Source organism: Camelus ferus, chromosome 5 (assembly GCF_009834535.1).
Source record: "Camelus ferus isolate YT-003-E chromosome 5, BCGSAC_Cfer_1.0, whole genome shotgun sequence".
NCBI lineage: Eukaryota > Metazoa > Chordata > Mammalia > Artiodactyla > Camelidae > Camelus > Camelus ferus.
The window spans coordinates 61,363,806-61,378,864 of NC_045700.1; the positions used below are offsets into that span (position 1 = coordinate 61,363,806).

Genomic DNA, 15,059 nt, shown 5'->3' on the forward strand with positions numbered 1-15,059 from the left:
GGACCATCTGTCAACCAGAAATATGGCAGAAGAGAAGCAGCCTGCCAAGGAGACGTTGAGCAGACAGCCTGGGAGTCAGCAGGAAGACCAGAACCATACAAATAATGGGAGTCAGGAGAGGAAAAGCAAGGTGGTGCACTGTACTGACTGCAGCTGAGAGGTGAAGAAAATGAGAAGACATAAGTGACCACTGGTGGTGGGCATGGAAGCAGCAAATGACTGACAAGACTAGTTCTAGAGCAGAGGAAAGGAAGGGAACTCCACCACCAGTGGGGAGAATGGGAAGACCAAGTGGAGGCTGTTGGTTCAGTCAGTACTTCTGCCAACCTTTTTTCTTTTTTTCAGTGAAAATGAGCACAGCAGGTTCTGGGGAAACAGGATAGATTTGGTAGAGAGTTGTCTGGTCAAGAAAAAAAATCTTCTTTTTAACTAATGGGAGTTACTGAGGATATTTTCTAGGCTGATGGGGACCAGCCTGCAAAAGTAGGAGGAAGATATCTATCTAAATCAGAACTTAAAAATTCTCTTAACTTATCTGATTTAAAATCCTTCTGGTTCTTCAGCCTATGAAATTGCACTCCATAAAAATGCAAATTAGTGAGACATTAAGAATTTTAAAATTATCTGGAATTTAATATGCATTTATTTTATTATGACCCCGTTACAAAAACATAGTAAAAGTACCTTTTAACAAATCTGTTTTTTCCAGGGAAAGAACATATAATGAACAAATTCTGCAATTAAACACAATCTAATTAATTATTTTAATATTCAAGTTTAAAACAATTATCCCAGGCCATGCTTGTTAGGGGAAAAATAGATCTTAGCCAAACTCAAAGGTCATATAATTGTATGTTACTGGAGAACTCATATGCTTAAGTGTAAAAATAAAAATGACTTCATCCGTTATTGTCTTTAAAATAATGTGCGGCTTAGCCACTGTTTTATGGTTTACTTTTAAGTTAACCAGACCTGATACAAATTCTTTCTCTCTGGTTCTCAAGGTCTCTGAGCCTCATTTGTGTGTGTGTATATGAGAGAGGGGGGAGTGTGTGTGTGTGTGTGTATGAGAAAGAAAGGGAGAAGGGAGGAAGGGGGAGGGAAAGAGAGAGATTGAGAGGGGAGAAAAATGGGGGGGGGGGGAAGTAGCTGAATCCTGGCATTTACAGATGCTTAGTAAACAGTTTATTGTTATTACTGATATTCTTTCATTATCATTATCATTACTATCATTGTTATTTTGATAAAGTTAAGGAACCTATACACCATAGAAAAGGAACTTTATCCCACTGACAATAATTGAAAAACTAAATAAATTCATAGTTACTAATAAAATAAAAAAATCCTTTTTTAATTCTTTAAAGAAACATGAGTCAATAAACATATTATTAAAGGCCTATAAAGTCCTGTGTGTTCATGTGGGGTGGGATAAGTGGGTGATTCGGTTTCAAAATTAAGAACAGAGAATATGAAATTATCTGAGAAACACTAGAAATTTACAATTGAATTTTATATTATGGCCAGTTAAGGACTGTTGGTATAGAATAAGAGTACAGAGAAAGCAGTAGAATAAAATAAATGGGAGAAACAAACATGTGACCAAGAAGAAATGGGGGTATAAGGAAGCAAAAACTGAGGTAAACTGGAAATGAAGAAGACAAGCAAAAAATAAAGTAAAATGAAACAAAAGGCCCAGGTAAATGAGTTGTCCTAAAGTCACAGCTTAATCCTCCTTTGGGGTATCACTAAAAGAATAGTGATTATTTTTCCTACTACTGATTCATTTTTTTACTGCCTAACTCATAATGCTAGAATTTTATCTTTTAATGGGCTAAGTAGCAAAAATTACGACAGAGAAATTATTCCCTGGGTTGCAGTAGCAGTTACCAGGGCAGGTGTTTTTCCAAAGGTTGCAAATAAATTAAGCAGAAGTCCAGATTTTGTCTTTGACTAAGAGTTAAATGTTTCCCTCTTTCTCTTCCCCACATTTTCATTTAATAAATGCTTTCCTCTTATCCTCCACTTAATCATTGCATTGATCAATATTTCCCACTCTCTCTGTAAAACACTCGCAGCACCTTGACTGCTCAGAGCTCCCAGGCCACACACCAGTAGACCAGCAAGGCTACTCCCACCAGCAAGTTCATGATTACAAAGAGTCAAAGGAGTCTGTTACTAAACCTCATAAACCAGTTGTGTTTCCTATTAAAATGCAATTAAAAATTAATCAAGGTGATGAAATATGAGTGTGATATGGAGAACTGCTGTCAATGCAAATTAAATTAATGCTACAGAAAGGTGAGGAGATCATCATCTGAGTGTCTGACATTCTTGTTTCAGATTAAGGAAATCATAAAATTGTAACTGTTAGTGATACATTATTGGTATAGCTTATACCAGAAATACGATGTAGAATTCCAATCAACAGTCACTTAGTCAAAGAAAAAGCCATGGCCTTACATCAAAGACTGGCATGTGAATGCAAATGAACTATTTTAAGCTGAAATAGAATACTTAAGGTATGAATGTATCATTATTATGTTTCCTTTTATAACAGAACTTTTCAATTCATTAACCTACTGGTTTGGTCATGGCGGATAAGATCTCATCTGCTGTGCTCTTAGGTAAGGTGCCATAGACAATATTCTTGCTACACAAAAATAATCAAACAGGGTTTAGAAGGTAAATTACACACACAGTCATCAACAGCAAGGGAAACTTTGCAAATGAAAAAACAAAACCCACCACAGATAAATGTATGTTAAGTTATTAGAGTTGATTAACATCCTATTCTGAGATATTTGTCCTCATTACGTATAACAGAAGCAGTTACATAATGTTTGCCTTACCTTTTGTACAGATATCAGATTTCTTGAAGACCAATATATATATATATTGGGGTTATATTAACAATTGCAAGAAAATAATATTACTTACCTAAACAATGATCAAAATGATATATCCACAATTATCTGACTAATAAAAGCTAATCACCTAACTAAAATTTAATGAACCATAGAACTGTATGATAGAATGTATAGTTACAGATTCCCCACAGAAATACTTTTCTTAAAAACTATGAATAATAGTAGTATAAATTTTACAAGATTTAAAATAAATTTCCTATGAATGTAAATAGGCAATTCATAAAATAATGCATTTTAATAAATACCAAATAATAAGTTTTTTCTTTAAACTGATGTGGTTATGGTTCACAAAACTATGGTCCTCACAACAAAACATAACAATTTGTTAATGAGAAAAAAATACACTGGTAAAATTGTAAGTAAAATAAACAAATGAAATGCATGGTTACTGAGATCTTATTTTTAAAATAAATCCTACAAAACTGTCTAAAAATGGTATGTGCTTAATTTTAAGCCAGAACTGCGACCTCTACATTAAATATGCCCAGTAGCGCACTTAGTCTGTACTGCCACCAAGCGCCTAAACCAATTAGTTTTAAGATTCTTGCAGCAGCTATAAGCAGATGCTTCCAGTATTATGAGTAGCAGTTTGGAAAAAGGCTGAGGGCAAACCACTTCGACCATGAATGGCTATAAGAGCATCATAATTTAGGCATGACAATAAAATCTCAAAAGCATTAATAAAATATCAAAAATCCTACCAGCTCACGGGAAGTTTGTGAAGTCTCAATATGTTATTCAGCTTGTAGTCAAATTTTGCTGGACAAATATTTTCTTTACACAAAGACAGATTTGGATTTGGTTGCATATCTGTGGGAAATTCTGAATCCTAGAGAAAAAATAAAGCAAGAGCTCTGTGTAAAATAGACAACTCACTGTACACACTGATACAGTCTTATTTAATATTAAATTATAAAATAAACATTACTTTTATAATCCATCAGAATTTACCTTAAGCCCTTCATTCCTAATTTTAGCTTTGAGAAAATATGCAAAAAGGTAAAATTTTAAATAAGGTATACATCTACTTGCATAGGTCTAAGCTGCATGCTACATGGTAAAAATTATTCATATACATTCCCTTACTGAATTACAATGAAGCATAAAACAGTGTTGTCTTATATTATTGGTCTATTATCATTTTTCAATAAGTTTCCATCCTCAACAGTAACATCAGCAAAATCTGGGATTATTTTTATACTTCTTTTGTCCTCTATAAACAGTGAACTAAAAACATGTTAATTATAATAACAAAATTACATCATTTGCTAATTGTTAATTATGGTTTTATTCTTTAAATCTGAGGACACAGGGCTATTTTAAAGGCACTTACTGAAGGTAAAAGATTTCTGTCATAATCACTTTAAATCTCACATACATTAGAATCCACATCTGTCATGCATTGGTCACTTCCCTCCCCACATGGCAAACTCTAACTAGAGATCAAAGATCATTTTCAGTCCATGAGAAAGTGGTCTCTCCCCAGTGGAAAGAAAACACTCTATGGATAGGACGTAATTAATGATGGATGGATTAATTGTTCTACTTGACAAAGAAAAGGGAGTCATCGATCCACTTACCCTTAACATTTTAAAATTGCCTTTAACAGAGGAAGACATACCATTCATTTGTACACTCATTCATTTATTTAAAAAATATTTATAAGTGCTATTTTACACTAAACATTATTCTAGGCATGGGGAATGCACCAATGAACAGAGCAGATAAGAAGACTTGCCCTTGTGGAGGTTACATTACAATAGATTCTTTAATATATACTCAGGTAGAAAATCATAAAGCCAATTTTTGTGAATGAAATATTTTTCAGATTAACAAAGTATTATACATTCATATAGAAATTTTATGTATTTTATAACACTACAAAGAAAACAATTACTCTTACCACCTAGATATAAACTATTATCACTTGGTTTAACAATTTGTCTGTCTCTCTCCCTCAATTTTTAAAAAATTGGAACCATGTTCTATTATCAACCCTCCATTTTTCACTTAACATTATATCACTGCATTTTTACATTATTTAGTCTGTTTTGAAAGAATGAAGATGCCATATTTTACTTAACATCAGCTATTTCTGTTTCCCTTAAGATTATCAATGCTGTGAATAGAGTTTTCTGTCTACAAATCTGCACTTTACTGATGACATCATTAAGTAGTTCTAGAAGTGTAAATAAATGATAATCCAAATAAAATATTTAACAAAAGACATGATACCTTTTCACAGACTACTCTTCAGAATTGTATGAATTCGTATCGCTTCCAGTTAGACAGTACCGTGTACAATTTACCACATCTTTGTGATGATGCACACACACACATACACACATTTAATTATTTCTTTGACTATTACCTATTATTGAGTGTTTATTTCAGGACAGGCATTACTTCCAGCTCTTTCAATATATCACTGACCAGAACAGACAACATTGCCTCCCTTGCGTATCCTGCATTCTAGCATGAGGACATTATGAACAATAAAAATAATAAATACATAAATTATAAGGTAAAAAGTCTGAAAAATACTGTTGCTAATTCATATATAAGGCTGTATTTCCTGTTTCTTCAATTAATTGCTTAGATTAAACTATTTTTGTATTTCTTTTTGTACTTCATTTTTTCTTAACTGTGTATTTTATACCTTTTGTCCATTTTCCTATTGTTGTGATGACACTTCATTTTAATAATACTGTTTGGATTGAAAATGGAGGGAGGGTAAATTACTATTTGAAAAATAAAGCAAGGTGGAGCAGAATCTGCTCTTAATATAATTTTTTGACTACATGGATATATCTAGAACCATAAACTTACTATCTACAGCAATTTGTATAAGCACTGTTAAACTGATCATCTAATACAATGAGGCCTTTAATAAACCTAATCAACTAGATTGCATAAAACCTAATCAACTATAGAATTTTTGGTACAGCTGAGAAGAATTTGGGAAAATATAATAATAACTGGACAATTATTTAAAAGAAAATTAAAGGCCTAGTAACAGCAATCCTATCTAAACACAGATGCACTTACAGAGGCAAAAGCTAAGACCCTTATAACCCAGCCTGTACACTGAAACATTCCACAAGACGATAGCCAGTAAACTGGCAGGCAGGATAAGTGAGGTAAATGTGGGATATATAAATAAGGAGGAGGTGTAAAGGATACAGGAAGCAAAATAAATCTCAAAACTATTGTTTCAAGCTACATAACCATTATCATTTCTTTGTATTGACAAAGTACACTGGAGGGCAAAAGCTAAACCCTCAGTAACATGCTTTGATAGTTCAGTGGTTCTCAACTCCGGTGAGTACACATTGAAATCACCAGGCAGCTTTTTAAAAAATACCAATACCACCAGGTCCCGCTCCAGACCAATTAATAATCCCTGAAAGTGAGGGTCTGACATTGGAATTTATTTTAAAGAAATCACTGTGAAATAAGTCGGGACTGAAAATCTTGACTTTTCCTTGCAGTTCAGCTCCACCACATACTAGTATATAGATTTAGCCAAGCTACTTTAAAAACTTTCTAAGCTGTATTTTCCATCTGTAAAATATAACCAAAATCATACCAGATTCATAGGCTGCTGTGAGGATTAAATGAGAGAATTTCTGTAAAGCACTGACCACATTAGTTAATCCTTAACAAACATTAGATATATTTCTGTGTTTATTTTTATTATTGCTGCAATTAGTGGCACATGTTAATTTCATCTGATGAGTAAAAAGTGAGTAAATTCATTATGAGTTATTTCATACTCTACTTATTATAAAATATTCTATCTTAACCAAATTGCAGGTTTAAATTCTCCTCAGATATTGATTAAAGCAGACTTCAGTATGATCCCAGCTGTCAGAATCCCAGTTCCATAACTAGTTAACTGCTGGTTATCTCTACTTGTCCCAGGATCAATAATCAAAGGAGTTCTTGCTTCACTGGCCTGCCAGTTGGGATTAAATACAAACTTGTTGCTTATATTCACAGGATGCAAGACCAGATGGGTAACTTTCTCTCCATTTCAGTGACATATCAGTTAGGCATCCTCTGTATCTATCCTGATTGGGAAGCCAATTATCTATTTGGCCTCCTTCCACATGAGTCTCTTGGGTACCCAGGCTCTGTATCTATGCCATTTGACTTGTGTCTGATTCTCCATCTTGTTCATTGCTTTCCATTGAGCTAACATGCATGGGAATTACGCATGAACTGAAGCTCAAAATTACTCACTCAATATTTAAGTGTTTACTCTGTATCAAGCATTAGGTTAGTTACCATACCACAAATATAAGTAAAATACGTTCCTTTCCATTACAAGCACTCACAGTCTTATTAAGGAACAACATAAATGAAAAAGAAAAGCTAGAGTAGAAACATGCAAAAGATACTATGGTGAAGGAATAAGCAATAAAACTAATGGAATGAAACAGATAAAATTATCATTAATTACATATATTGTGATTACATTGATAGATAATAGAGATAGAAAGACAATGTGTATGAAGCCACATGGGAAAAAGGAACTATTAAGAGGTCATATTACTACAAATGTACTACAAATTATAAATTATAAAAATTAGTAACCTTCATACATACAATGAGTGAACACAATATATAAAAGAAAAATATTCTATTAAATCTAGCAACAATATGATATAAAGTACCTAATGAAACACTAATAAGAAATGTACTAAACCTGAAGAAAGATATTACACTCTATTCGGAGACTTAAAGCAAGGTCTGATTTAATATGGATACTCCATGGACTCAGAACATCTACTGATGAACTTCTTAAGAAGTTTCACTTAAATATTTAATTCAATTCAAATAAAAACTTTGGTGGGAATTTTCAGAAACCTTGGAAAATCAATCTAAAATTAATCTGGAATAACAAACTAGGCAAAATTGCTTTGACATTCATAATTTCTCCATTTTACACTTGAGAAAACCAACTTATAGTAATTAGTTCAAATACAAGCAGAAAGTCTGGTCTAAATGACCCCAAATCTAACAATTTTTCATCTGTTACAAAATGATGACTAAACAAGACCAAATTATTTCTTTAATCATTCAACTATAAAATTGAATAAAGATATAAGTTTTGATAATATAAAAATGCAAACTATTGGCCAAGATTGGAAAAAATATTTTCATTTGGGGTGAGTATAAACTGATTTGACTTTTCCAAAGAGCAAATTTTAAATAGCTAGAGAATAAAAATTGACTTGGCAATTCCACAGCTAGGAATTTGCCTTATAGATGTTCTCACAAAGTTTCATCAAATTATATATGAAAGTATTCTTTTTTTTAAGGTACTTTAGTTTGTTTTTGTGGTTCCTGCTTTTGTTTTCTAATACCCAGCATTCTTTACAATATTAGATATTAAAAACAATCTAATTGTGCATCAATACCTTAATTTATTTAAAAAACATGTACTATTCTCATATACTACCTTAAATAGAATGAGGTAATGCAGCGCTGATATAACCCTAGTGCACCAGTATGGCCTTCTCGGTTGTTAAAATACTGAAAGATATTCATACTACTTAGAAAACAGCTTATACCCTGGGCACATACTCCATGTTTCTCTCACCCCCACCACCACAGCACCTTCTTTGGGTACATCCTTTGCTCCTGACTTATTCACTATGGTTCCCTAATTAAGGTAATGCCTGGCACACCCGGCCTCCAGGAACTTTCTCCTCCCCTATATCCAGCATCCATTCTGACTAATCAGTGCTCATGCTGTAATGGTTGTTAAATATTCTGAATATAATTCTAATTTATATGAAATTATCTTTATGACATAACTATTAATTTTTAAAAAGAAATTTACAAAATAGTATATAAACAAAATTATTCCATTTTTATAAAATAAAAAAGGATCTATATGGGTAAGTGCTAATGTATGTGTGAAACGTTTTCAGAGAGAGACAGAGAAAGAATCTTAAAAGTGGTCACCAGGAAGAGATGGCTGAATAGGAGGATGCGGAGCTCACCAACCCCCATGAACACATCAAAAATACATCACCATGTGAAACAATTCTCACAGAAAACAAGCTGGAGACTGGCAGAAAGATTCTTATATAAACAATACTGTAAGAAAGATCCACACATAGTCAAATAGGAATGGTACAGAAGCAATCAGATCGGGACTTGAGCCCCTAGGAAGGGTCACAGAGTAAGAGTGGGGATACATGGGCTTGGAGACCTTTCCTCAGGAGTGAGCAGTTTGAACCACATATTGGGTGCCCCAGCCCTGGGACCCAGCAACAACAACAACAACAACAACAGCAGCAACAAACCCTGAAAAAACAATTAATGAAACAGAGATACAGAATTTACCAGGTAAAGAGTTCAGAGGATTAGAACTCTATTAAAAAGAACCAAACAGAACTGAAAAAATACAATAACTGAAATGAAAAATGCACCAGAAAGAAATAAAAGTGATAAATTACAGTAGGTGATAGAGAGGAACACAGAAGTGATCTGGAAGATAGAATAATAAAAATTACCTAATCAAAATAGAAAAAAGAAAAACAAATTTAAAAAATGAAAGCAGTTTAAGGGATGTCTGTGACAATATCAAGCATATCAACGTTCTCATTATAGGGGTCCCAGAAGCAGAAGATAAAAAAGAGTCAAATATATATTTGATGAAATTATGGATGAAAACTTCCTGAACCTGACAAAGGAAACAGATATAGAGATGCAGGAAGCACAGAGAGTCCCCAAAAAGATATCCTAAAAAGACCCACAGCAAGGCATATCATAATCAAAAGGACAAAAGTTAAATATGAAGAGAGAATTCTAAAGGCTGCAAGAGAAAAACAAAGTCACATACAAGGCAACATCCAAAAGGCTATCAGCTGACTTTTCTGAAGAAACTTCACTGGCCAGAAGGGAAGGGCATGATATATTTAAGTGCTGAAAAGGGAAAACCTGCAAACTATGATACTCCAGCAAACAAGATTATCATTCAGAACTGAAGGAGAGAAAAAAAATTCTCAAACAAGCAAAAACTGGAAGAGTGCATCAATACTAAACTGACCCTAACAGGAATGTTAAAGAATCTTCTCTAGATGAAAAAGAAAAATCTAAAGAACACTTCATAGGAAAAACAATCCCACTAGTAAAGACAAATATATGGCAAAGGCTGTGGACTGACAACTGAAATAAGGAAATACAAAGATTAAAAGGCAATAAATTGTAAAAGCAACTAAACTACAAACAACAGTAAAGGGATAAACATGAAGATGCAAAACAGGGGATCAAAAACACAAAATATAGGAGAGCAGAGTTTTTTTAAAAAGTAGATCTTTTAGAGTATGTTTGAACTTAAATGATTACTGGTTTAAACCAAGTAGATATAGTTATAGGTCAACATATATGAACTTCATGGTAACCACAAATCAAAAGCCTACAATAGATATTCAAAAACTAGAGAAAAAGGAACACAAGCATACCAATAAAGAAAATCAAAGGAAGAAACTAAAAACAAAAAGAACAGAGAAGAACTACAAAAACAACCAGAAAACAGGTAACAAAACTGGGATATATATATACATACCTATCAATATTCACTTTAAATATCAACAGACTAAATGCTCCCTCAAAAACATAGGGTGGCTGATGTGATTTTTAAAAAGATCAATTTATATGCTGCTTACAAGAGACTCACAAGCTAAAGACATCACACACAGACTGAAAGTGAGGGGACAAAAACAGGTATTTCATGCAAATGGAAATTACAAAAGAGCTGGGGTAACAATACTCATAACATACAAAATAGACTTTAAAATAAAGTCTATAACAAAATACAAAGAAGGGTAGTATAAAATAATAGAGGGATCAATAATAGAAGAGGATATAAAACTTACTAACATATGCACTTAACAGAGGAGCACCTAAATATATAAAGCAAATATTTATAGACATAAAGGGAGAAATGGGCAGTAATACAATAACAGGGTATAATAACACCCCACTTACATCAATGGACAGGTCATCCAGATAGAAAATAAATAATGAAATAGTGTTCTTAAATGACACATTAGACCAGTTGAACTTAAATTATCTACAGCACACTTTATCCAAAAACAGCAGAACACACATTCTTTTCAAATGTATGTGGAATGTTCTCCAGGATAGAGCACATGCTAGGTCAGAAAACAAGTTTCAACAAAGGTAAGAAGATAGAAATTACAACCAGCATTTTTTCTGACCACAATGGTATGAAACGAGAAAATAATTATAGGAAAGAAAATGGGAAAAACAAACATGTGGAGACTAAAAAACATGGTACTAAAAAAAATGAGTCAATGTAGAAATCAAGGGGGTATCAGAAAATATCACAGAAATATGAAAATAAAAACAGAACTTTCAAAAATCTGCAGGATGAAGCAAAAAACAATTCTAAGAGGGAAATTTTAAATAAAATTGATAAGCCCTTATAGCCAGACTCATGGAAAAAAAAAAAAAGAAAGAAAGAGAGAGTACGCAAATAAACAAAATAAGGAATGAAAGAGGAGAAAAAAAACTAATACCACAAAAAATACAAAAAATCATAAGAGAAAACTATGAACAGTTACATGTCAACAAATCAGACAGTTTTAGAAGAAATGGATACATTTCTAGAAACAATCTTCTAAGACTGAATCAGGAAGAAACAGACAATCACAGACCGATCACAAGTAGTGAAATTGAATTTGTAATTAAAAAAAAAATCTCCCAGGAAACAAAAGTCTAGGACCAGACAGCTTTATGGGTAATTCTACAAAACATATAAAGAAGGGGCTAGTACCTGTCTTCCTCAAACGATTCCAAAAAATTGATGAGGAGGGAACACTCTGAAATTCATTCTACAAAGCCACCATTACCCTGATACCAAAACCAGGCAAAGACATTATTAAAAAAAAAAATTACAGGCCAGTATCTCTGTGAATATAGATATAAAAATCCTCAACAAAATATTAGGAAACCAAACTCAATGATGTATAAAAAGGATCATATGCCATTATCAAGTGGGGTTTATTCCAGGGATGCAAAGATAGTTCATCAGCAAATCAACCAGTGTGATAAACTATAGTACTAAAAAAGGATTAAAAAAATCACATGATCATCTCAACAGATGCAGAAAAAGCATCTGACTAAATTCAACATCCATTCAAGATAAAAACTGTCATCAAAGTTTGTACACAGGGAACATATCTCAACATAATGAAGGCCACTTAAGACAAACTCACAGCTCAGATTATACTCAATATTGAAAAGCTGAAAGATTTTTGTCTAAAATCAGAAACAAGACAAGGGCGCCTACTCTCACCGCTTCTGTTTAACATAGCGTTGGAAGTTCTAGCCACAGCAACAATACAAAGAAAATAAATAAAAGCCATCCAAATTGTAAGGGAATAAATAAAACTCACTATTTGCAGATGACATGATACTATATATAGAAAACCTTAAAGTCTCCAGCAAAAAATTTATTAGAATTAATAAATGAATTCAGTACAGTTGCAGGAAACAAGATTAAAATACAGAAATCAATTGCTTTTCTATATAGTAATAATGAACTATCAGAAATAGAAAGCAAGAAAAATACCTCATTTAACATCACATCTAAAAGAATAAAATACCATAGGATAAACTGAACCAAGGAGGTGAAACATTTATACTCTGAAACTTGTAATACATTCATGAAGGAAACTGAAGAAGATACAAAGAAATTGAAAAATATCCTGTGTTCACAGACTGCAAGAATTAATATTAAAATGTCCATACTACTCAAACCAATCTACAGGTTTAATGCAATCCCAATTTAAAAACTCATGATATTTTTCGCAGAACTAAAACAAATAATTCTAAATTTTAAAACCCTGAATAGCCAAAGTAACCTTGAGTAAAAAGAACAAAGCTGAAGGTATTGTACTCCCTTACTTCAGGCTATAGCACAAAATTACAGTAATCAAGATAGTATGGTACTGGCACAAAAACAGATACATAGATCAGTGGAACAGCATTGAAAGCCCATAAATAAATCTACACCATATATGATCAATTAATTTACAACAAAGGAGGCAAGAATATATAGTAGAGAAAAAAACACTCTATTCAGTAAGTGGTGCTGGGAAAACTGAACAACTATATGTAAAAGAATGAAATTCTCACATCATATAAAAAACTAACTCAAAATGGATTAAGGAACTAAATGTAAGACCTGAAACCATAAAACTCCTAAAAGAGAACACTGGCAGAACAATCTGACTAATTCATGGCAATGTTTTTATTGGATCAGTCTCCCAAGGCAAAAGAAACAAGCAAAGATAAACAAATGGGACCTATTTAAATTAAAAAACTTTTCATAGCAAAGGAAACATTGACAAAACAAAAAGACAACCTACAGAATGGGAGAAGATACTTGCAAATGATATGACTGATAAAGGCTTAATATCTAAAATACATGAGTAGCTCATACAATTCAATATCAAAAAACCAAACTACCCAATTAAAAATGGGCAAAAGACCTGAAAGTCATTTTTCTAAATAAGATACACAGATGGCCATCAGGCACATGTAAAGATGCTCAACATCACCAATAACCAAATAAATGCAAATCAAAACCACAATGAGCTATACCTCACACCTGTTAGAATGCCTTTCATAAAGTCTACAAATAAATAATGGCAAGGATGTGAAGAAACGGGAACATTTGTACATTGTTGGTGGAAATGTAGATTGGTACAGCCACTATGGAAAACAGTATGGAGGTTCCTCAAAAAACTAAAATTAGAACTACCATATGATCCAGTAATTTTACTCCTGGGTATATATCTAAACAAAACAAAAACACTAGTAGAAAATATACATGCACCCCTATGTTCAAAGCAACACTATTTATAATAACCAAGATATAGACGCAACTTAATTTTCTAGCAGGAGATGGTTGGATAAAGATGATGTAACATAGAATAGAATATTACTCAGCCATAAAAAAGATTAAAAATTTTGCCATTTGCACAACATGGATGGACCTGGAGGTTATTATGCTTAGGGAAATAATTCAGACAGGGAAAGACAAACATCCTGTTATTACTTATATGTGGAATCTAAAAAATAAAACAAACAAATGAATTTGGCAAAACAGAAACAGACTCACATATAGAGAATAAACCAGTGGTTACCAGCAGGGAGAGGAAAGGGTATGGGGAAAAATGGGGGTTGAAGATTAAGAGGCACAAACCATAATATAAAATAAATAAGCCATAAGGATATATTACACAGTATAGGGAATATAGCCAATATTTTATAATAACTTTAAATATAATATATAAAAATATTGAATCACTGTCATACACCTGAAACTAGTATAATATTGTGAATCAACTATACTTAAATAAGAAAGTATTAAAAATTTTTAAATGGGAGGCAGGAGGTTCAGGATCAGAGAATGGGGTGTGATGATGGAAATCGAGTCTACAGTGATGTGCTTTGAAGGTGGATAAAGGGGCCATGAGCCAAGGAATCTATAAGCAGCCTCTAGCAGCTGGAAAAGACCGGGAAAGGATTCTCCCCTAAGGCCTCTCAAAGAAACCCAGCTCTGACCCATCGACTTCAGACTTCCGCCCTCCTGAACTATAAGACAATAAATAAATGGTTTTTTTAAAGCCAAAAGAAAACTAAACCAGTGGTCACCAATGGGTTAGTAAGCAGAAATCAGAGCAAAGGGAATAGAATTCCTTCTTATATCATTCTTTACTGTTTTTTATCTTAAGTACGTATTATTTTTATCATAGACGTATTATTTCCTTAAGTTTTCAAATAAAGTAATGTATATAAAGAATCTAGTCTACACATAGTAAATGTCCTTTAATTTGAAACTAGTTTTTTTTTTTTTTTAAATCATGGCTTAACTGGATATGATATAGTTAAAAACCTAGATTTAAATGACTATTTCAATAAAACAAGTTTAGTAGGTATAGCAGAGACTATTAAGAGCTCTTCTACATTTCACTGCATTGCATTTAAACTGAGTTAAAGATATTGGTTCTGAAAAACAGGATGTGACTAGAAATGATGAGGCCACTTCCAGTCCTAGCCTTCACACATCCCAACACAGTT

The 15,059-nt window shown here is 32.9% G+C and overlaps 1 protein-coding gene across 6 annotated transcripts in view; it reads right to left on the reverse strand.

Moving 5' to 3' along the window:
• Positions 1-15,059, reverse strand: part of SPAG16 (sperm associated antigen 16) — a 779,129-nt gene that overhangs the window by 633,308 nt on the left and 130,762 nt on the right. For all 6 annotated transcript variants that reach the window (XM_032479927.1, XM_032479929.1, XM_032479930.1 and 3 more), the window contains one exon: positions 3,629-3,756. In XM_032479927.1, coding sequence (XP_032335818.1) covers positions 3,629-3,756 — 128 coding nt within the window. The remainder of the gene's footprint in view (positions 1-3,628; positions 3,757-15,059) is intronic.